Genomic DNA, 22,149 nt, shown 5'->3' with positions numbered 1-22,149 from the left:
TTATGGCAGGAAAATTACAAAATCACACTCTGATTGAACCAATCTACAGGACAGTAATTGACATTTTTTTAGACCTGCAGCGTATCGAATGGAGAGAGGAATTAGATATGGTATCACTTTAAGACACATTTACACAATCAGGTTCTAAGCATGCAGCTTCAATGTGTCTAACAGTTTGAAAGGTACACAGCAATCCTTCCAATAGAGATGCTTCATAAAAACACAACATGTCAACCTCATGGGGGTCCAAGAGGTTAAATCAGGGGGATCACCAAAGTCAGAAGGATCTATCAATGAATGAATGAATCTCTGTATAAAATATCATGGCAATCCATCACATAGATGTTGAAATATGTCAGTCTGGACCAAAGTGGTGGACCAACCGACCCACAGAACAAAATCACCAGAGCCAAAAGTATGAGGCACCCCAACACCTGCATGTGGTCAATATGTTTAATTACACAAAAAGCAACATGTCAGCATTGCTCCACAGTGAGAGAATCTAATCTGCAATGTTCAGTAAGTAAATTAATGCCAGCGAAGTGTGTCATAGTTTGCAGTATTTGCCAAGAAAGCAGACAGCGAGGCTAAAACTGAACTATAAATTAAATAAACATTTTGAGACCTTAAGTATATAAAAATGAGCTATAGCCTTGGTATGCCCCCCGCCCTTACTCCCTCTCATTCATATATGTATATATATTTTTTTCTTTTTACAGAATGGCATCCTAGCTGCCAATCGTTGGCCTGCAGCTGTACACAAACCCCTCTAGCCTGCTCCTAAATAATGTATGCGGCTATGGCAACAGCGGCATGGGTCTTGATTGAATGCGATAGTGTGTGAACTACTACATGTCGAGCGCAGGGGAGGATGAGATGTCAGATCGGTACAGGTTCAGGTCATCTCAGTGTGAAAAGCCCAGCTAGAGTCCAGGCCTCTGGCAGGTCGAGAGGCAAGGCTGCTGTCTGAGGCCAATCTGTGATGGATTTATCCCGGGAAGTCCGTGGGCATCCTGGGATCTTACCTTTCACTCACAAACTGCATGTGAACGCCGCGCACGCACACACACACACACACACACACACAGACACGCACACGCACACAGACACGCACGCTAAGTCCGACACAAAGTCAATCCTTCAGTGGGTGTAGTTCAATAATGCTCTGGGGAGGGTTGAGTGAAATAGGATTTCATCTTACAGAATGGAGGACTGGATCAGGCTGTCTACAAAACACCCATCAGGAGTTGACAGAATGTGTCAAGTCTGAATATGAGGTTCACACCCTCAGACTCACTTATTACAGTGTAATGCTATCAGCGACGCTATCAGAGACGCATGACAAGAATGGTAAATAAACAAATTCACCCTCAGGGGGGTTTCACAGGAGGTGCGAGGCTATTAAGATGCATCTGAGCTCACATTCACAGGGGAGAGGAATGAACAGGGTGTAACACTTGACAGATACATTTTTATTTTGGTAGCTTATCGTTTGCTTTCTAGTCTGTAGTCAGTTAGATGCAGAAAAAAACACTGAACATGCATGAAATATTCACAACCCAACGTGTAATAACTGAAGTCGAGTAAATAGAAGTGGGGGAGCTGAAAGCATTTGTGTGTGTGTGTGTGGGGGGGGGAGACAGGCATTTTAGTGTGGGTGTATCTGTGTGTTTTGTTTGATGTGCTGCAGTGAGACAAGAAACGGATAACGAAAAGAACAGCAGCGTTCACGGAGGCGGCACAAAAGGAATTCATGTTGGAGCAGCAGGAAGGGCGATGAGTCAAGGTCACACACAAGCATACTGTACACACAGAGGCTGAAAGGCTGACTGAAAACACATGACTCTTCCTTTGACAATTTCTTGGTTAATTGTCACATGAAATCATATGTAATATTGTTTTTTTAATGTATTTTTCCCCCAAAGATATTCACTACTACTTCCTGATTTGTACCAAAGTGCTTGTTACTGTTGAGCCAACGATTCCCAGACAGACACTGTCTAGAATCTAGACAGTGAGCCTCTCTGACACCCAAACCAACCGAATTCAGTTGCAACCCACGTCTTAAGAGTCCACAGAAGAACACTTGACAAGCTGAGATACCATTTGAATATGGATAAAGAAAATGATGTGATGATTTACATTTTTGTCTAAAAGTTAGAAGCCCTGGACACCCATGGTAGACCCAAATGAGTGAGAAATCCCCATTTTTAGGAACCCAATGACTACTAACGGCATAGCTCTGCATGTTCCACCCGAGCAAAGATCTAATCAGCCAATGACTAAGAACAGGAACAGCTGTGCAGGGTCTTTTAACACTTTACATTAAATATGTTTGAACTGAGCATAATCACAATTTAACTTGTTTTGACAGACAATTAAATGACTTATTGTGAACAGCTACTACTGATGGTAATAACAACAAACTGCTAACAAGGTCTATACTGACAGCTCCGCACACTGGCTGCTTCACTAATGAAAGCTGCAGATATTGTTTATTGTAAAGGAAGTATCAAGTAGGTTTGGGCCAGTTTAAACATTTTCAAATCGGTCTGATACTAAACTTAAGACCAAAGTGGAAATCAGTTCAAAACAACTCAAAATACATACTGTATATTACGCAGTAAGGCTCTTCTTTATTGCTTTCAAATATGTATTCTCCCATAGATAACTTCTCTGTCATGATCTCTGCTCAGTCGACACATATGTAGGCCTGATTTACTCTTCCCTCCTCCTTTTGCTTCGGGCTGTAAACCCATATTTGGATTATTTGATGGGTTTTATTGCCTTTAATAATGCTGCTTCAGAATGACAGGAAAAGAGGAGAATCTAACCCGCTGTCAAGGACTCAAGCCTACATTGTTCTCATGATCTACCAGGTGAGCTAGAGCTAGAGGATGCCCCAAGTAACCTTTTTAAATGTGGAATAACAGTGCCAGAGACTGGCGACCCCCACTGTTCTCAGAGGAAGAACAGCCTGACAACCATGATGGGATTTTACATAAACAATTTACTATCACATAAAAGCAGAAGACTTTAATAGCTGACGTGTTTCAGCAAGCTTTCGCCTCTAGTTAAACATTTTCTGCACATTCAAAACATGTCCCACATATCTGAGATCTCTGAGAAAAAAGTTATATTACAAGAATAAAATGGTAACTTGATGAGAAGTAAGTCGGAATATTTTAAGAGAAGAATCTACCTGCCCCACAGCGTGGCGGGTAAGACGGTATTGCTTTGTGCTCTTCTGCTGTGGAAGTATCCCCACCAGACTGGGATGTGTGCAACAGAGGAAAGGGACCAGGTTCGGGGGCGCCGCGATGCTGCGTGATATGCAGCTGTTCTGTGTGTGTGTGTGTGTGTGTGTGTGTGTGTGTGTGTGTGTGTGTGTTCACTCCAAGGATAACGAGTTTGCTCAAATATCGGAGGGGACAATTCTGTCCTCCCAACATATTCATAGGCAAGGCAACATGCAAACCAATCCCTTGCTGCAGACTAGCTGCATGAGTAGCTTCCCAGTTCCAGATCAGGATTGAGAGCTTTGAACTGGAACATTCTGACTACTGGTCACTAACCACCAGCTGGACGCTGCTCTTGTATGGACATATGACAGTATATACAGCAGTATATGACACAACAATGAACATATGTACAACTCTGGGGGCCTAGAAACCACTGGCTCCTACACTAGGACCCTGCATTGATCTCAACCTCGCAAAAACAGTTCTATAACTGACCAAACTGAGGATGTCATGATGTCAATTTGTGTCAGACACAACTAATCTTAATCCAACTCTCCAGTCACAACGTTGTAGAATCATCCACCAATGTTCGGTACGCCAAACACAACCCTCCACTCACTAAATGCCACTTACACCCACATGAAATATATACTGACTGAGTAGACTGTGCCAATCTGCTTTGCCAATTTCACATTAACTAAGATTTTTGCAAAATACCAAACTTGCTTTTACAAAACGCCTTTATTCTTAGTTTGCTGTTTCACGGTGTCACACGTTTGCAGTGTTTCAGAGCGCCTGGTGTGTTTTTAATGAACAAGGAGCATCACCACGTGAAATGCTTGGCACATAATATTGATTACATATAATATTGCAAGCGTGCTTTACAAGGGCATGCCAATGATTCATGTGCATTTCTTGTGAATCTGTTAGCAGCGCAGCATTTTTAGCCCCTCCCTTCCTCAAAAGACAAAACAACAACTGTTCGCCAACTGTTCGCCAACAAAAAGGGATGAACGACACTCTTTCTCCTGCTAATGAGCAGTGCAGAGTGACAGATTAAACTGTGCAAAGGCCCACCCTTGAGTGGAACTATTTTTGCTTTCCTCAAATGTCACTAGGTACTAATGCTGTACCAACATTTTGACTTCAAAAGACCCTGTTATAAAAAAAAAAAATGAAATCTATTAACTGAAAAGAATAAAAAGCTGTGAGCCAAAAATATAAAAAACTATTTCTGAATATCACATGCAGATATCGAGGCTACAGCTGCTTCAGTCAGACATCATTTGTGAATACCAGGTTTAAAGTGTGACTGAAACTCAGGATACAGTACAAACGCTTTGGGCTATTTTTTCTGAATTAGTGAACGTTAGTCATCTGTGTGTCATTGCACAGACAGAATAAGTGTGATTTTTCTGGCATCCCTGACACCTTCATCAGGCAGTCAAAGTGGAAAGTGTCAGGCCACATGTGGAGAGAGGGAGGAGGCTGACATCATCTAGGTTTCCATGGCTACACGATGCGTAACAGGCGTGTGTGTTCAGGAGCATAACAGCACATCTTTCAATTAATAAACAAATCCTAACTCTAGAAGTATGCTCTTGTTTTCATTTATATTTGTATATTTTCAACCAAAAATTAGGATGATTTTCATCGCTTCCCAATAATAACGTAGGAGCACACATAAGGCATAAAACAAACAACCCAATCCGGGACGAACTAATCAGACTGACTGCAAACAAACAAAGATCACAGGTTCTGCCTCTTAAATAAAAATTCTATTACAATATGTGAGAATTATATTGTGCCCTTTTCAACAAGTAAAAGGAAGAGGATTGAGGGAGACTCTGGTGGACCCCCCCGCCCCCCCTTCACCACAAACAGAGTAGCTTGAGGCTAGAAATCTTAATAATATGACAGATAATAGTCATGACCATCTGGATTCTAGGTCTGGCAAAAGAGCTGCTCATCTTCAATGAATCTAATTGGTCTAAAGGGGGCGATTTAAAAAAAAAAACAAAGAAAAAAACCCCCATAAAATATTAAAATATGTTGTGTCTCTCTATATGTGATTTGCAAAGAACACAGAAAGAGGCAATTTGGTGGCTTCATCTTTCCTCATGTGTCCCATCCTATAAAATGGTTCAGGCGTGTGGAGAGGGGAGAGGAACATGGCGTAGTTTCACCAAATCAGACACTTACCCATCACTTTAACGAAGTAGGCATCGGCTTCGTAATTGTTCTTCAAAGCATGGATGATCAAGTCGTTTTTGCCCTCTGCCTGGCTTAGAACCAGCATGTCTAATATACCCTGCAAATGAAGACAGGCATATAGATAAGGGACAATGGAAGCATTGTGTGTGTGTGTGTGTGTGTGTGTGTCGTCTGATGTACATTTTTATCCCTCTGACATACTGGGTGACTGATCCAGCATTATCGTATCATCTCTTTTTTCTCCTCCACTCTACGTCTCTATCTCCTATTTTCTAAGTCTCTCTCTCAGAGAGGGTGAGAGACAAAGAGAGAGAGAGAGCGGAATTTAACAGACAAGCCGCATTAGCACTAATAATTAATTCTGATAAGACACAGCTTTTGTCCTATGCGAAGTTGCCTATTCTGGGTGCAGTGGTGACACTAATATTTTAGGCTGCTCAATTACACATGAAGTCAATGTAGAGACAAATATTTCATATCTGTGTGATGCTGCGTCACGAAAGCCCATCAGACCAGGCACATGCACACAGATACAATCAGGGCCTGAGCCCCTGACCTTTGCCCTCATAGAGACAAAGTGCCCTTTTTCTGCATGGGATTCATTTATTTTTAGATAAACAAATTTCTGTTAGTTCACAGAAATATCGATTAAATCAAAATATCGGGTGCGATGCCCGTAACCTCGCCCCCCTGCCTCCTTGTGCAGTGTGTGTGGGCACACAGGCATTTGAAATGTTCATTCAGTGCGGTTCCCAAACTTCAGTCATCAGGTATGTCAAAGAAAGTCTATAAATGCAGTACATTCTTGTTTTATATAAATGTCCTTGACGGAGACACTATTTGTCTTTATCTGAAATGTAAAAACTAAATAAACAAGGAGCCTAATACACCTTATCAAATGCTTTTGTGCTGTCTTAATGTCTTCCAAGCCTCTATCTTACCAATACAATATTACCATATGCTTAATAAAGCAATTTAGTTCTTCTATAACATTATGACATTCTCACTGTCGCTCCTGATGGTGTTGAATCAGAAATGGAGGAAATGATTGTATTGTAGTGTATTGTACTGTAACTCATATTTGTATACAGCCTGGATGAAAATATTTCATATGTGCGTCAATAATAACGTTAAAGCATGTACTGTATGTATGTAACAAGTTTGTGTGTGTGTGTGTTTTGTGATATGCACTGCACATAGGCGTCCATCATTTCTTTTACACCATTCATGGTGACATAAATGAAAACAACAGCATGTATAAGAGGTGTTAAAACATAATAGTGTTTTGTCTTGTAAACACACAGCTGGAAATTATGGCTTTCACACAAGCCTTCACAACAATTTAAAGTGCATTACTGATTAGAAACAAGCACTAAACTAAACACGACATTGTCCTGTCCTCTGTCCAAGCCTGGAATCTTACTTTTTGAGCATGAAAGGAAAGGTGATAATAAAATAAATATGGTCAGAGTGGGAGAAGAAGCTTTACACATCATCTACTTTTCTGCATTAGAGAAATCAAAGCTTCTTGTGTGTTCTGTGAGATTTATTCATTTTCTTCTCCATTTAGCATCAATTTATTTAATATGGTAGAAATTGGATGCCACATCAGTTGTCTATTTAGCTATCTGATACCAGTGTCCTTGTAGTGCATTACTTAGACAGATGAGAGGCGACAAACAAAGGCAGTGGACACTCACAGGAGAGGAAGACGTAGTTAAAGGTGTGGACAAAGGAATGGTGCAAACCACTTACGTCCTCATAGAAGTCAAAGAATGTTGCCATGATGGCGTTTTGGATGGCGCCCAGATCTGATTGTTCCCAGTGGATGTGGAACATCCTTCCGACACTATGGCAACTGGCGTTGTTACAGGGCACGTTCTCCAACAGAAAGGCCTGCTGTCCACTGGGAGACAAAGAGAAAGAGAAAGAGAGGATGTTATTATTTGCATCCTACACGGCGACAATAAGACACCTTGATGACAGAAAAATAGCTCATGTCACCAGGTGACCCGTTAATCAGCTCAATCATAGCAGCTCTTCCCCCGCCAGCTCCCTCTTGCTATGAGCCGGTCCCAAGAGTCTAAGCAGGACATTAAGGAATGAACTTATTCTGATGCAGTTTTTGACTTTCATATCACAACAATGTGTTGGCGGTCTGGTGGGTAAGCCAAACCCAAGTGTTAGTGTCTCTGACTGAACTTTACATGGTGACCTTGTGGAATTTACTCGGGCTTAATAACCAAATGGCATTTGTTATATTTCACTGCGAACGGCTTCGAACCATAAAATTAGTCCATAAAATCCGCTTGGTGACTCTCACTCTGTCCACAACTCCTACTAACTTCACCTTTAATGTACTTGTGTAATATAGCTTCTGCCAGTGCCGCCTTCCAATGAATAATAGGTGATATTAATAAGTCTAGAATTGTCAAACCATTAATAAAGAAGCTCAACCTAGAGTCCTCTACAACTAGTGATAATTAAGGATCTCCAATCTGTAGAGGTGTAACGATTCATTCGTTTAATCGATGAATCGATAGTCAGTCCTATAGATTCTACTAAATCGATCTGCTACAATAAATAAATAGAATGAATCGTTTTGGCTTCCCCAATAATCGATATAAATGCATTTAATCGGATGAATCGTGATTCTTACTTATGATTAATGTTTTAATACGTTTAAGACACTCTCTCCCCTGCCAGCATGTAGTCTACTGAAAATGTTAAAAATAACTGAGCAATGTTTAATTACATTTTTAGTATTCAGCATAAAATATTATGCAGGACTACTTTTTTCTAGAATAAATATGTTATTTTTCACCTTTCAGAAGAATACAGATAGTCTCACTCGCATTATTGCATGTTTATTTCATGGATATAGAATTTTGGTTACAAGTTACTGAATCGAATCGTAGTTTACAGAATCGAATCGTTACAAAAAAAAAAAAATCGTCCTTGAATCGAAACGCCAACTACTGTATCGTTAATCGAATCGAAGTGAAGCCAAAGATTCACACCCCTACCAATCTGTGATTCCTCAGTACATCCATTGAGAAGAAAGGCCATGAACTGTTGGATGATGTCACTACTGTCAATCATGGAAATAACATGTCAATCTGGGTCTGTGCAGAGGACAAGTCCTTCTCAACCTGCAGTGGCTGATGATTTACAAAGGGACTCCCTGGAGATGGTTACGCTCAAGTTTTAGGGTGGACTTTCAAAATAAGAGCATCCGTGTTTAAGAGAATGAGAGCTGCCTCAGCCTCAAGCACCTGGATAAAACAACATCCACAGTCATTGCTCTCTTGCTCTGCTGCACATTTTATCCCCACCTGGGGGGAAAAACTACCTTGCTGTATAACTGTATAACTCACCATTTTTTTTTGCACAAATGTGTAAGCAAGACACAAAAATACTTATTTTCTACCAACAAGATAACATTCTATTTTTTCATACTTTTCTGTTTGATTGGATATTCAGCAAACGTTGCACTGCTGTGACCACACCCTGGCGAGTATTTCGCTAGAGCTGAAACAAACCCCAACCACTCAGGGACTCAATCTCATTTTTCCGGCTCTCTACTACATGTGCTTTGTGTGCTCAGTATGTGTCACCATCTCCCTTTGAGTCTCTGGGGAGACTGAATCACCTTCTTTCTCTATCTATGTGTCTTTCAGTCTTTGGAGACTGCTCTCTACCTGTTCTTAGATCTCTCTGGGAGAGGCAACGGAGAAAAAAAAAAGGCTCTGTCTAAAAATAGACTAAGCGTAAAAGCCCTCCCTTGCTCTGGATCTTAAATGACTCCCCACCCTCCCCGCTCTATCCCAAAGCATGCGTCTTGGGAGTGGAGGTGAAGCAGACTACAAGCTAAGAGCCTGGTGGAACATCTGTCATCCAGGAGGCTTTTAAAAACTTGAAGGAACGTGTGAGGCAGTGTTGGAAAAAACATAAATTGTCCCATCCTCGGAGGGAAATATTCCTCTGTCACAATGTCAGACAAAGAAATATTGCAATATATACTGTAGAGTGTGTTCCTTGACAAAATGTGATTGATTACTGTGTTACAAAACATGGGCTGCACTTGAAATGAGCTCTATGTGCCTCTCCGGTGCTCTGAGCGTGGTTGTAGGAAACATGATTGAAGTAGTGACGTTTTTTGACTAACGTTGTTGTTATTTTATCGTTGTAGTTTTTTCGTATCTAAGTAAGTAAGTATCCAATGGCTGCTTTGATGCGCTCAGATCATCGGGAGCAGACGTAGTTCACCAGTTCAGCTGGATTTTGGCAGCGATGGGTGGTTTGGTGTTAAGACCTTGTACTGCAGTGCATGAAACTGTGTGCATGAACACAAAAACAAACCAAAAGAATGATTTTAATGCTGATGTATGGTAGAGAGATGGTAAAGTATTACAGCTGTTTTTTAGACTTAATATTTATTTTAATATATATAAGTGTATATTGGATTACTGACTAGTATTTCCAAAACTGGATGTTAAACATCTTTCTACCTGCTGATATATAGTCTCTTTTTATGAGACGATATAGTAGCTGAGTAGCCTTCTGCTAATGTCAGTCATCAAGTTTACCACTGAATGCTTTCTCTGTATCTCTGACTTTTTGGGTTGATTTGCAGTGTAGGCAGCTGTTCTGCAGAATAGTTGGGCAAAGACTTATATGACCTCTGTTTCTCTTGACTATGCACGCTCAAGTGCAATGAGTCAGAGGGCAGAGGGCGACCACTCTGATTTTGTTGGGTAATGTTAACTTTTTTTCTTTAGCTATTGTTAAAGCAGGAGAAGGGTCCATACACTCCATGTATTTGTAATGGTAGTCTAGAATGTACTTTACAGTGATTATCATTGAATGTGAATCTTCCGACATCACCATAAATAGCCGTAAAAAGAACTTAAAAACATAATTAAGCATCAAATTATTTTTTCTACGTTCCAATTTGCTATCTGTGTGCAACTGGGGGAAACAAATTCCCTTTTTAAATTGTGTGGCAACAATTCAAATGGCCTGCTTACTGTTGTCTGACACTTAGCTGGAAGCAGGATTCAGCTGCCAAAAATGACAGGCAACTGTATTTAAAACATTGCAAATACAAGGAGGTTCAAGATTTTAATTAATTCCTAAAGCGGACGTGTAATGCCTCCAGCACACAGATTAAAATAGCATCAGTTCAGATGACAATTCTCTCTGCAAACATGCTGGTGTCTCAGGATGTCTCCATCTTTACATGTGCTGGGAGGAGGGGAGGGGTGGGGCTGGGGGCTGGATTAACCGACGTTGGCTGTGATTATACACATTCTAGCTGGAAGTTTGGTGAAAGGTCATTCTGTGTAATCCATGAATACAGCATATGCACTGGCCCCTTCTCCCGTACTCATTAGGCTTAACGCAGCATCCACAGAAAATAACCAGTTGTCACTGCAGCACCTATTGGTCAAGACACACTCCTAATGGTGAGCGCTGATTGGCTCACCGGCAGATAATCAGGTCTCTAGATACAGGAAATTGTCGCAATTTTTCAGGGACAACCAATGTATGCGTGTGTGTTGATAGAAATACAGCCATTTTCAAAGCTTCAGACTTCAGAACTTGAAGAGGCATTTGACTGTTATTCACCAATGTGTGTGTGTGTGTATGTGTGTGTGTGTCCTTTCTGATATTTTTGTACTTCAAAAAGAACCTCTCTCCAGCACTGCAGGGGTGGTGATGGTAGCAATGAACTCAAGGTCATGAGGATCACACACACACACACACACACACACACACACACACACACACACACACACACACACACACACACACACACACACACACACACACAGAGAGAGAGAGAAAACAAAAAACAACTTCCCTCCTTACATCTGTTGATTTTGAATCAACAGCAGTCGTTTTAACACGTTTACACATACAGTCTATATCAACTATATTTATTATTACTATATTTAAACATGATACATATTTGGACACATCTCACCTGATCAAAAGCCGATTCATTCACTGTACTCTACTAAGAAGCGTCCTCCTCAGCCTACTTGTGTTGCAATGCTGCTCTTCCTTAGATGGCACACACTCGCAGCATTTCACTCGCACGTATGTGGGTGATGTGAAAAAAAGATTTGGTTGTGAATGACCTCGATCTCACCTCGGTTTTTATCATTAGCAATGAACAACGTCCAAGTCACTCAGGCAGCAGCTACTCATTTTTAGCAGGAGCTAACCGACAGGTCATACCAGCTGCTGCTAATGCGCGTTGATTTCATGAGTAGCTTGATGACAGGCCAAAAGAGAACCGGGCAGGTTGCCAGGTTTGGTGCCGTCTCCAAGCTGGTGTTTATGCTCAAAGTTTATTTGGGTGGGAAGAAACTCCACTCCGTAACAACGCTGTGCAATCTCGTGTTTTTGCTACAGCACCAAAATTGCTGATTGTGACACATCGCATCCTCCCAGGGAAACACTTCCGCGTGAATAGTCTATCGAAAATGTGTGTTTGGGATATAGTGAGCATACGATTACCTGAATGAGACTTGGATTATACTGCAGGGGTTTTATGAGAGTGTCTGTGAGGATGGAATTATTTGTAAATGCAGCCCACGTTTACATTTTACATTTCTTTTATTCTTCGTTCACCTTAGAGACGTGTAAGAATGCATGAATTCTAGGTAACAAGCGCAGACTAATTGATATACAAATGGCCATTTTGTGGGTGGAGTATTCCTCTAAGGTGTGCCATATTTGGCAGGTCACAGCGGTTATTTGCTGCTTTGTATATATTTTTTATAATATTTATTGCAATTTGCACTGAGCATCTTTGGCACAAAATGTTTGAAAAAAGGGTGAATTTTCAGATTGCATCTTAGTAGATAATCAAAGGTCTCCAATTGGGATTGGGTTGAAAAAAACATTGAATAAGAAATAATTAAAACAAACAAAACTCAAAAATAGCTAAAACACAGACCCCTCAAAATAAATGTCCTTACTGACTACTGTCTTTAATTTAATATCTATATTTCATGTTTACCTGGATAATTAGCCTGCGCAAGTTCAAGCCCCTCATTTCAAGTTAAAATGCATGGCAGAAAGTTTAATGCAACGTAAAAACATTATCATTTTGTTGCTGTCAATTTGTGAGCAGTTAATTTATTATTGTAAAATTGATGTCAGCTTGAAAAAAGGATAAATAATAAATAAATTAAAAGAAATGTGCTTTCCGCCTGTGTGTGCACTAATGCCAGCATGTGTGTGTCTGAGGGTGTGCGCCTGGGGGCTTCGATTATTGTATGAACCCAGTGTCATCGCTGATGTGTGAATTTGTGTGTGTGTGTGCGCGCCTGCGGGGATTCCTCCACTGTTCCCGGCTCTGCCCACCTCCATTCTAATTGGCCTCCAGAGAGGCAGTCTGCTGGCAGGAGGCTGACCACTGATCACTACCACGACCCCTCTCTTCCTCCACCTCAGACGCTCAGAGAGGCCAGCGCTGCCTGTCCACCTTCACCGTTATCTATCCACCACTACCTCTCCACTCATCTCCCTCAAGCTGAGAGGCCAAACAAACCCACCTCCTGCTTGACATTCCTTTCCTTTTCTCATCTACTCTTATCCATTCATCTACTATCTCCCTCCAGATCCATTTATCTGCCTCTGTTCCACATTTTCTACTTTTTGTCCACCAATCACAACACCAAGGACATTTAATAAAATGCCTTCTCGCCTTTGATAATGCTCTCTTCGGTTTCGATGATGGAAGCACCACAGCAGAAGACTTCTTTCTTTGACAAAATGACCTTCCGTCGCTCTCTTAACTCGCTCCTGTATTTTCCTACAACACTTCACAAACCACATTTCTTGATAAAAATGCCTTACAGGTTGTTTTTTTTAAGCAGTGACAACATTCAGAGCAGCAAACAACTATTTTATAAGTAAGTGGATTAATGTCTACCTGAGCTGAGAATGATGTTGGGTTAGTTTGTATTTTTAGCGCTGTTAGCACCGTTAGCATTGAGCCACCAGCTCAGGGGTAAACATGCTGAGAGCCGTTGAGAGGCAATCTAAATGCTCCCAAATCTTTTATTATGCACTTGTTATCTATTCACCTATTAGAATTAATGGATTTTTGTGTCAAAAGAACAAAACTGAAAAGTTGACACTTTTTTCTGGTTTAATTTTGTCGTCATATTAATATTAGAAAACAATGTTCTAATATTTTCAGAGAAAAATTGTGTAACCAGAGAAAATAAAGTTTTGAAGTTTCCTTGGTGCAAGGCTATCCTGCCTGATGACATACCGTTGTATTAAAGTCCCTATATAAGACTCAAGTCAGGATGGTAATGTGTTGTCAACATCGATTTAATCCACTCTTTAATGCTTAATTCATTATTGAGAGCACAGGTTACAGCTCTCAATATGGCATATTTTAACACAGGAAATAGGTGATAGATGTTGTATATTAATGCTCCTCTTTAGAATTAAGCACTGTAAATTATATTGCAACTTTCACTCAATTGCTATTGTCCTTCATTTTTGTGGTAGAAGTAAAGCACGTGTACACAGAAAGTTACCAGAAGGGTTTAGAAAACAAAAACTTTCAAACAAAAACATTCAGCTTTGTCAGATTCAGTAAAAATATGGACAGAATGTCTTACTTTGGGATTCCACTAATCATAATGATGATCATAAATTAGCAAAATAAGTGGGGAAAGACACTAGAAATTTACATGTAGATGTATGTAGAGACAAAATAATATATTGAGGCAAGTTAAGAGTAGAAGTAGTGTCCATTACATCCGTAGATTCAAACATTTCTTTATTGTGAACCCTGAAATACAAAAGCAATTTCTACTTTCTACTAGCGTTCATGAATGTGAGCTGTGAGCAAGTGTAAAGCAAGTGTACCCTCACAGACGGTTTTCCCATTTTACACATAAAGGTCAGTCATGATGAGTACTACTCGAACTGTTTTATTAGGATGAGCTTCGAAATTTTGAGAAACAAATAAAGTTTTAAAAAACAGCCCAGATGATGCAAAAAGAGAGCACCAAAACAAACTGGAGGAGTAGAGTTTGGAAGAGTCAGTGTAGGACCAATTGTTTTTGGAGCTTGACCCATTCATAAAAAAGCCAGGCTGTCTCCCAAGTTTAAATACATGAAAAACTAAAACTCTCATTAAAAAGTTCAATTAAAACCTTTGGAAGAGATTATTCATAAATGTTAATGTAGATTTTTTCAGGCACAAAGTCAAAGTACATCCTTTGGTGGTGTCACTCCTCTATTCGAGCCGCCTGCCATCACTCACTCTCTCCTCCCTGCTCTCCTTCCACTCTACTGTGTTACACACTCAGCTTTCTTTTGAGTGTCTCCTTATTTGTCTTTTTGTTCACAGGAAACAACAAACCAACAAATGAGCTTGTTGCACAACGGTGTTAAACAAGATTTTCATTAGAAAAGAAGACCTTGATGTGTGAAACAATTCAAGTATCCATTCCCTTCCATTTCTTTTATTAAGAATTGCTACCAAATCCTAATGTATTGCAATTCATATTAAGGATAGATTAGTGTTATCAGCTTGCCGATAAATCCGGCTGGGAAAACAACACAATCTTCTCCAATTCTGAATGCCAGAGTCGCGAAGTTTGTGGGAAGGAAGAATGAGTGTGAAGATCATTGCTAAAGCCTGGGTGTGAATTTGGGCAACGGGCTCGAAGTCCCCATCTGTCACCGCGGTACTTCAACCCCCGAGGCCTAAACACTGGCTTTGTTAATGTTTTCACAGCAATAATCACCCAAAATAACTGACCCAGCTTCTGACACAGTACCAGACGGCATGTGAACGCTATATTCAATCATGGAAATGAAAAAAAAAGAAGAAAGTTTGCAGTTGTGTCAGATTATGATGGATAATCCAGCTTTTCGCTACATGGCCCCGCTTTTAAGGAATCAATGCAGAATGCACATTTGGCCATTGATGTCAACAATGATACCAGATGGACTTTGACATATTCAGGACTGAGACACTGGTCCACCACTTTGGACCTAATATCCATCCATCGTGTATCCTGCGGGGGGGCGGGGGGGGCCTGGAGCCGATCCCAGCTGTCATTGGGCGAAGGCGGGGTTCACCCTGGACAGGACGCCAGTCTATCACAGGGCCGACATGTAGAGACAGACAACCATTCACACTCACATTCACACCTACGTGACATTTAGAGTCATGCATTAATTTATCCCCATCCTGCATGTCTTTGGACTGTGGGAGGAAGCCGGAGAACCCGGAGAGAACCCACGCTTACATGGGGAGAACATGCAAACTCCACACAGAAGGAACCCGGGCATCGAACCCGGGACCCTCTCGCTATGAGGTGACAGTGTTACCCACTACACCACCGTGCAGCCCACTAACTGAAATATATCAAAAAGTATTGATTTTAATGGAATTTAGACAATAAATTGTAATAATTTAAGAAGTTCTTTAACTTTTCTTCTAACTCCTTTATTTTGTCAAAAGCTTTGTGTTACTTTGTAGTTGACTAAACTAATATGATCAAGAAGGTCAACATTATATAATCTGCTTGTAAGCGTTCCCATGAGCATTTTGCACAATGCGGAGTAGCAAGCATAGCTGTAGTCTTGTCGCACTCATCTCCTCACAGATCACATATCAATGGTTAAATCCATGGACACCATACAGGCTGTACACTTTACAGGACAGGATTAATTCTCACACCTATCTGACACTGCTGTTACTGGGGAACATGACAGAACCTGGATATAGGTTGAATTACGACTGTGTTATATATCAACCCATGACGGGGGATAGCAACCCAGAGATGTATTTATATGCCCACTGAAGATTATAACTTCAAAGGAAAAGATGTGCACGCCGTTAAATGAAGCGCACAAACACACACCTCCACAGATTTTTTTTTTTTTGCTGTAATAGCATTGCAGCGTTCCACACTAGAATGCGGCATAATGACATTCTTTAAAACTAATCATCAAATAGCAAGCGACCTCTTTCATTATGCTATTACTGAACAGCTGCCTAGAAAGCTGCTTAATTTTCTTTGTTTGGGAAGTCATCCGAGGCCAAACCAGCCTCCCACCAACAAAGCTGCACTTTGGGAAAGAAAATATAGTGTCGGACTAACAAGGAAAATCCCTCATGCTACCCTAGTTTCCAGCCCGGTGTTAGCAAGAAAACCGAGAGACAAACGCAGCAACCCTGCTTCCAACATACAGAGAAGGATGGATTTTAAATGGCATTGCCTAGCAACAGCCTGCTAAGCTCTTGGCAGCTGCTTGGTGGGGTTGCATACTGATAGATGGAGACACACACACACGCATATACACTGAGAGCAACACTAAATGTGATGGAACTCATCCAGGCATCAAAAGGGTGAAGAGCAGTGAGCTTTACATAAGCAAGAGCATTAATTGTTGCTTGCTGAAGGTGGGTGGGCACCGGATTAGGTAAACTTCAACTTCAACTCTGAGTTTATCTAAACTCAGTACAGATGTAAACACTGCAATACAGCCACGTTCGCTTCTATGACTCTCTCCGACTACAGTATATCTGCAGTCCGCTACAGAGACTAATAATGAATTTATATGTATTTAATATTCCTTTACGTCGTTCTTATTGATGCAAACCACCACTTATTAATCAGAGCAAACTTATCAAACAAGCACAACTGTCGTTTTTCTTCCTTTAAAGTGTTTTATTTCACTAGGACCCCCTTTTAAAACGTGCATGTAAATGTGTCCAGATTGTATCTAAATCTGATTTAACCTGATGACATTTAGACCCAGCATTAATGTGTCTCCATGAGATCTGACTGAGATCCGATTGCTCTGTCTGTCTGGGCCGAGAGGAAGCCTCCGGAGGCTGCATTACGCAGCGGATTGCAGACGGACTCTGCTGGAAAGGCGCTGCATAATACATGGACACGCCAGCCTCAAAATGCCACGGTTTAGGGGGAGAGGTCCCACAAATGTGATTTGAGGTACATCTACCCTCCCGCACACAGAGGGATGAGACAAGACAGAACGGTGTGCTGGGGGACTCCCACAGCGGTTCAGCAGCCTGAGGAGAGCTGACAACGTGCTGCAGGTCGAGGCCTTTCACTGGTTGCATGGTGATGCCTAAAATGCTGAATTCCAGGCTTCAAAACTGTAGTCTACAACCCAATGGGTTACGTCCAGTTCTTATATAGAGTCTATGGTTGGACCCAATAAGAAAAACAATAGAAATCACAAATTACATTATCAATGAGACACATTCCAACTATATATTTTGCCACCAAATGTTCAGCTGTAGGAAATCTTAATACAAGAGTGGATCCACTCAACGGTAGACAGACAGTTTAGTTTAACATGTATTTCGGTGAGTGAGGCAACAGAACGGAGTGACAGAAGCAGAACACTACAACCACTGCAAACAAACCTGTCTCCTGCAATAAAATACATGTTTACTGCAGGGCATGAGACAGACCGAAGGGATGAGGACAGAGTGTGGTTTTTTTGGGAGATTTTGCTGTGCAACAACCTCAAGCAGAGGTTAAGTGCATTATTCTGTTACTGTCAGATACTCGCTGACCTATAGCCTGAAGAGTTCGTCGGATGTGTGTACGTGTTATGTTTTCGTGAACGTGTGTCGTGTAGATGTGCCACGTCTCCTTAAGGCTTTTTCTGTCTTGTTCTTGATTCTCCTTTCCAAAGACAACTGTGACATCTGGAGGTGCATTCTGACAGACGATAACAGTCCCACTGGTACCTGAACTCACCAGTAATAGGCGGCAGAGGCATTGTGGTGTGCTGTCATGTAGGGCTTCAACAGAACTGAAATCATGTAAGTTCAGCCGTTTCCTATGACCTCATTTTGTAGTCCAGAAATAGCACCCTCTCGCCACATACTGCTACATGCATGGCTACATGTACCCTCTCCCAAAACACACACACACACACACACACACACGCACACGCACACGCACACGCACACGCACACGCACACGCACACAGCAGCCAGGAGGAGTGTGACATTTAGGCCATTTCACCTGCGATAGGGGGCTCTTATGAAGCTGGGGTGGACCATTTCAACATCAAACACTCACGGTCTCCCTGAGGGCACTGGATGAATGGAGTGTGTGAGTGCATGTGCGTGTTTTCTACCTGAGTAGAGAGAGTGGCCGGGCTGCCAGCTGCTCCGGCAGAAAACCATAGGGCCTGTAATAATAGTCTGGTAGTCGAATCACATCTGCGTAGCACTATTTGCTACAAGCAGCCAACACTCATTTCTCACCGGCATCACAGCGAGGGGCTTTAAAAAGTTGTTCTCCATCTACGTCATTACATTAACTTAATTTAATAATGATGGGAAACGAGTTCTGCGAAGCATTTTCACACTATGCTGCTTCCTTTGTGGAGAAAACTGCGCTGCCAGGACCACATTTTGTGCTCGTATGGAAATCAAGCTGCTTGATGTGTGCTTTGTTTACGTAATGACTAGTTGTGGTTGCTGCATGCAGTACTTCATCAGTGCTACAGTTCTGGAAGACATCGCACAGACCTCATAATACAGCTAAAGCTCCTCCATCCTGACTCTGATGAACAACATCTACTAAACGTACTAATACTACTGCAGCTGCTGCTGAGGAAGCTGGATCATCACGTATCACTGTTACAGATCTAAAGCATGCTGCTGCTCATCTCTGTGACGGGCTGGCTCACAAACGGCACATGTCATATTACCTCATGCAACGTGTTTGACTTTGTTTGCTTTTGATTGACAAACTAGACAAACAAAAAAAAAAACAGTCAAACTTCTTCTCAACTCTGCGCCAAAACAGCTTCTTAGTATTTTAGATGCAACGGGTAATATATTAAATTATGCTTCATTTTCATCTCCCTTGTTTTAATGGTGGTTGAGTAGTTTGGAGAGGCAACGAATGGCATTAATTACACCATTTAGATGATCATATTCACTTACTTGTTCAGGGTGTATCCCACCACACAAATCTGATTAGTGAGTGGGTGTTGTAATGCATACATGTTGTTCTAGACTAAAAAGAAGGGAAACCATTGTATGGTAAAAGCATGTTGGAAGAGCTAATAGCACAGTTAAAGCCTGCCCCACACAAATCTAATTGCTTTAGGAAATTGAAATAATCATGGGTTCGGCAAGCCCATTCTTCTGTGCTGGCACGACACAATAGTGTGTTTTTATATAATATTATAGTTATATGTTGAACTCATCAGTATTCTGCATCTAGAAATGGACACCTTATTAGAGAAGATGAACGAATCTCAACAACTTCTCATGTTTACAGTGAGTTCTTCATTTAACTGGCTGCTTGAGTCAAAGGGCCAGCTAAGACACCCACACATCATAAACCAACCTCACTACAATATATTAAGACTAAGTGGCATATCATTTCATGCTCCATTTCCATGCCCTCCACAGGGAATATTCACCATTGTGTTGTCATACTCTCGAAAAGTGGAAAAAGAGCAATTATAAGAGAAAGAATGCAACAAAGACCTTTTATACTAATATCTGGGGATGTCGCCTACTATTAAGGAATACTAAGTAAATAATTATTCTTTACAGTGTGGACTGAGGTTGAATAAGTATCCACTAATGCAGTAGGATTCCCCCATTCAACATCACTACAGGCAGATTACAGCAGTGTGGAACCGACTGGGAGGCATTGAGGGAGCTCTCCTTGCCGTCTCTCTGCCAGCATGATCCATATATTTTACACATATATTTGTCATATTTTCCACATCTTCCCCTGGAACATATACTATACATACACAGTCCTCTCATGCTCAATCTCCCAGAGAGCCCTAAAATCTTAACAAGAAAGATTTAATTAATTTCCAAAGTAAATTGTTGAGCAAAGAAGGGGCCATTATCTTTGTGCTGAATGGAGGCAGTTGTGTGTTTCCGTGGAGAAAGCATTTCTGGCAGGATTCAGCCAAACACTACGGCTTTGATGTAGAAAAGGGGAAGAGAGAGAAAGAGACTAAGAGAACATGCACATGCTGATTCTTCTCCTGTGAGTCTCAAACCTTACAATGAGACAGCAGGCAGATAATCGATATTTTACTCAAAGACACACAAATTCTTGGTAACAAGACTTTCTGTGTAGCATACGTAAATCCGACAGAGACAATATTATTAGATTTGTAAAGGTGTTTAACAATAACTGGAATTCATAATAGGAAATCACAAACAATGAGCTTTTGTGGGGCAATGAGCATTGTTTGGGCCCATTGTGTTAGTGAATATTATTCTAATACTGATGAATACTGTATGCATAATAGAAAACATCATTTTCAGCTCAGCAGATATACGCAATGCGCCAGTTAAATATTCACAGCTATCTAAACATCTGCCATAAGAAAGTCAAGTTCTGTGACAATCTTTTGGCTCAAAGCAGAAACTACCGTATTTTCCCCGTTGTCGTTGCCTCTGCAACAACAATTGAGATCTGCTGTCAATAGGCAATAGGTCCGTCCAGCTCTATAAGTGTAGAAGTCTGATTTTTCCTCTGACATCGGCTGGTCAGAGCCAAACGAGCAGAGCGAGGCAGCGCTTCTAACTGCTGCCCACGCCGCACACTTCACTTTAATAGAAATCACCGAACAAAAACACTCCACACGCCTCATTATCACAGAAGAGTTTAGCACTTCTACAACTGCAACAGCACAGAGACTTGACTGGCATAAACATTTCCACACCACTACCCATACGGATGCCCTTTCAAAACAAATCGACACAAGCAAACAAAGGATGTTGAGGACAGCTGTGCGGATTTCCCCACCTCCTCGTTCTCTACCTCCACACATGTCATTTGCACAAATTACATGAAGAAAGAATTTTTTGGAAAAGGATTTTCTGTCAAGTACATTCATTTTAGTGTCACTATTAAGGGATGGCTGCGTAGTGATGAACAATGTTACTCAAACAGAGAGCGTATAGATTAGGACTTATGTGTGTTCTGATAGAATTATATCAGGTGTGAAAAATGAACACGCCATCTGTTTGCCAGGCGAAGTGTCCTTAACTCACCCCCATCTCAGGTTTCTGTTCGTGCTAATCAACAACACCGCTGCAGCTTCCTAAAGCCAGCCAGAGGCAGACATCAGGGGATTCAATCTTACATATTTAGCAGTTGTGCCCTTTTTGGAAAAACAAATAATCAATGCTGGTCTTAACAGAAACGTGTACGCCTACGTTTGAATATGATTTATTTTTTAAAAGATCTTATTTTATTTCAATTACAACTGTATTTTATTTATCGGAGGTTTGGGAAAACAATTATATTTTTACTGATGGGTCAAACAAACAGTCATGTGAGTCAGTAATCAAGTGAGTCGTGAATCACTAGGCAATCACTTGAGTTGTTAGTCACTCACTAGTCACGTGAGTCGCTAATCAGTAAAGTTGAACTTCACTTCACTTTCTGTGACAGTCTGAACTTTATTTTGAAAATACATTATGGTAATAATTAATACATCAAGTGGGAAGTAGGGTAATATTCTGATACTCTCATAGATAAACTTATTTTCACAACCAGAAGAGTTGCCCCCTGATGGTCAGTAGTGAGAATGCAAGTTTAAGGCACTTCCTTTTTGGCACATAATACACAGCAACAAGTAGATATTTCATGATATGTCCACA

General features: G+C 41.0%; 1 protein-coding gene across 1 annotated transcript in view; it reads right to left on the bottom strand.

Annotated features, from left to right (window-relative positions):
- itfg1 (integrin alpha FG-GAP repeat containing 1) overlaps nt 1-22,149 on the bottom strand; it is a 125,001-nt gene that overhangs the window by 38,357 nt on the left and 64,495 nt on the right. The window contains exons 11-12 of the mRNA XM_084039842.1: nt 7,212-7,362; nt 5,445-5,553 (exon numbers count right to left, since the gene is read on the bottom strand). Coding sequence (XP_083895968.1) covers nt 5,445-5,553; nt 7,212-7,362 — 260 coding nt within the window. The remainder of the gene's footprint in view (nt 1-5,444; nt 5,554-7,211; nt 7,363-22,149) is intronic.

Source organism: Eutrigla gurnardus, assembly GCF_963514095.1.
Source record: "Eutrigla gurnardus genome assembly, chromosome: 1".
Taxonomy (NCBI): Eukaryota; Metazoa; Chordata; class Actinopteri; order Perciformes; family Triglidae; genus Eutrigla; species Eutrigla gurnardus.
This window is presented reverse-complemented; position numbering and strand designations above follow the sequence as displayed.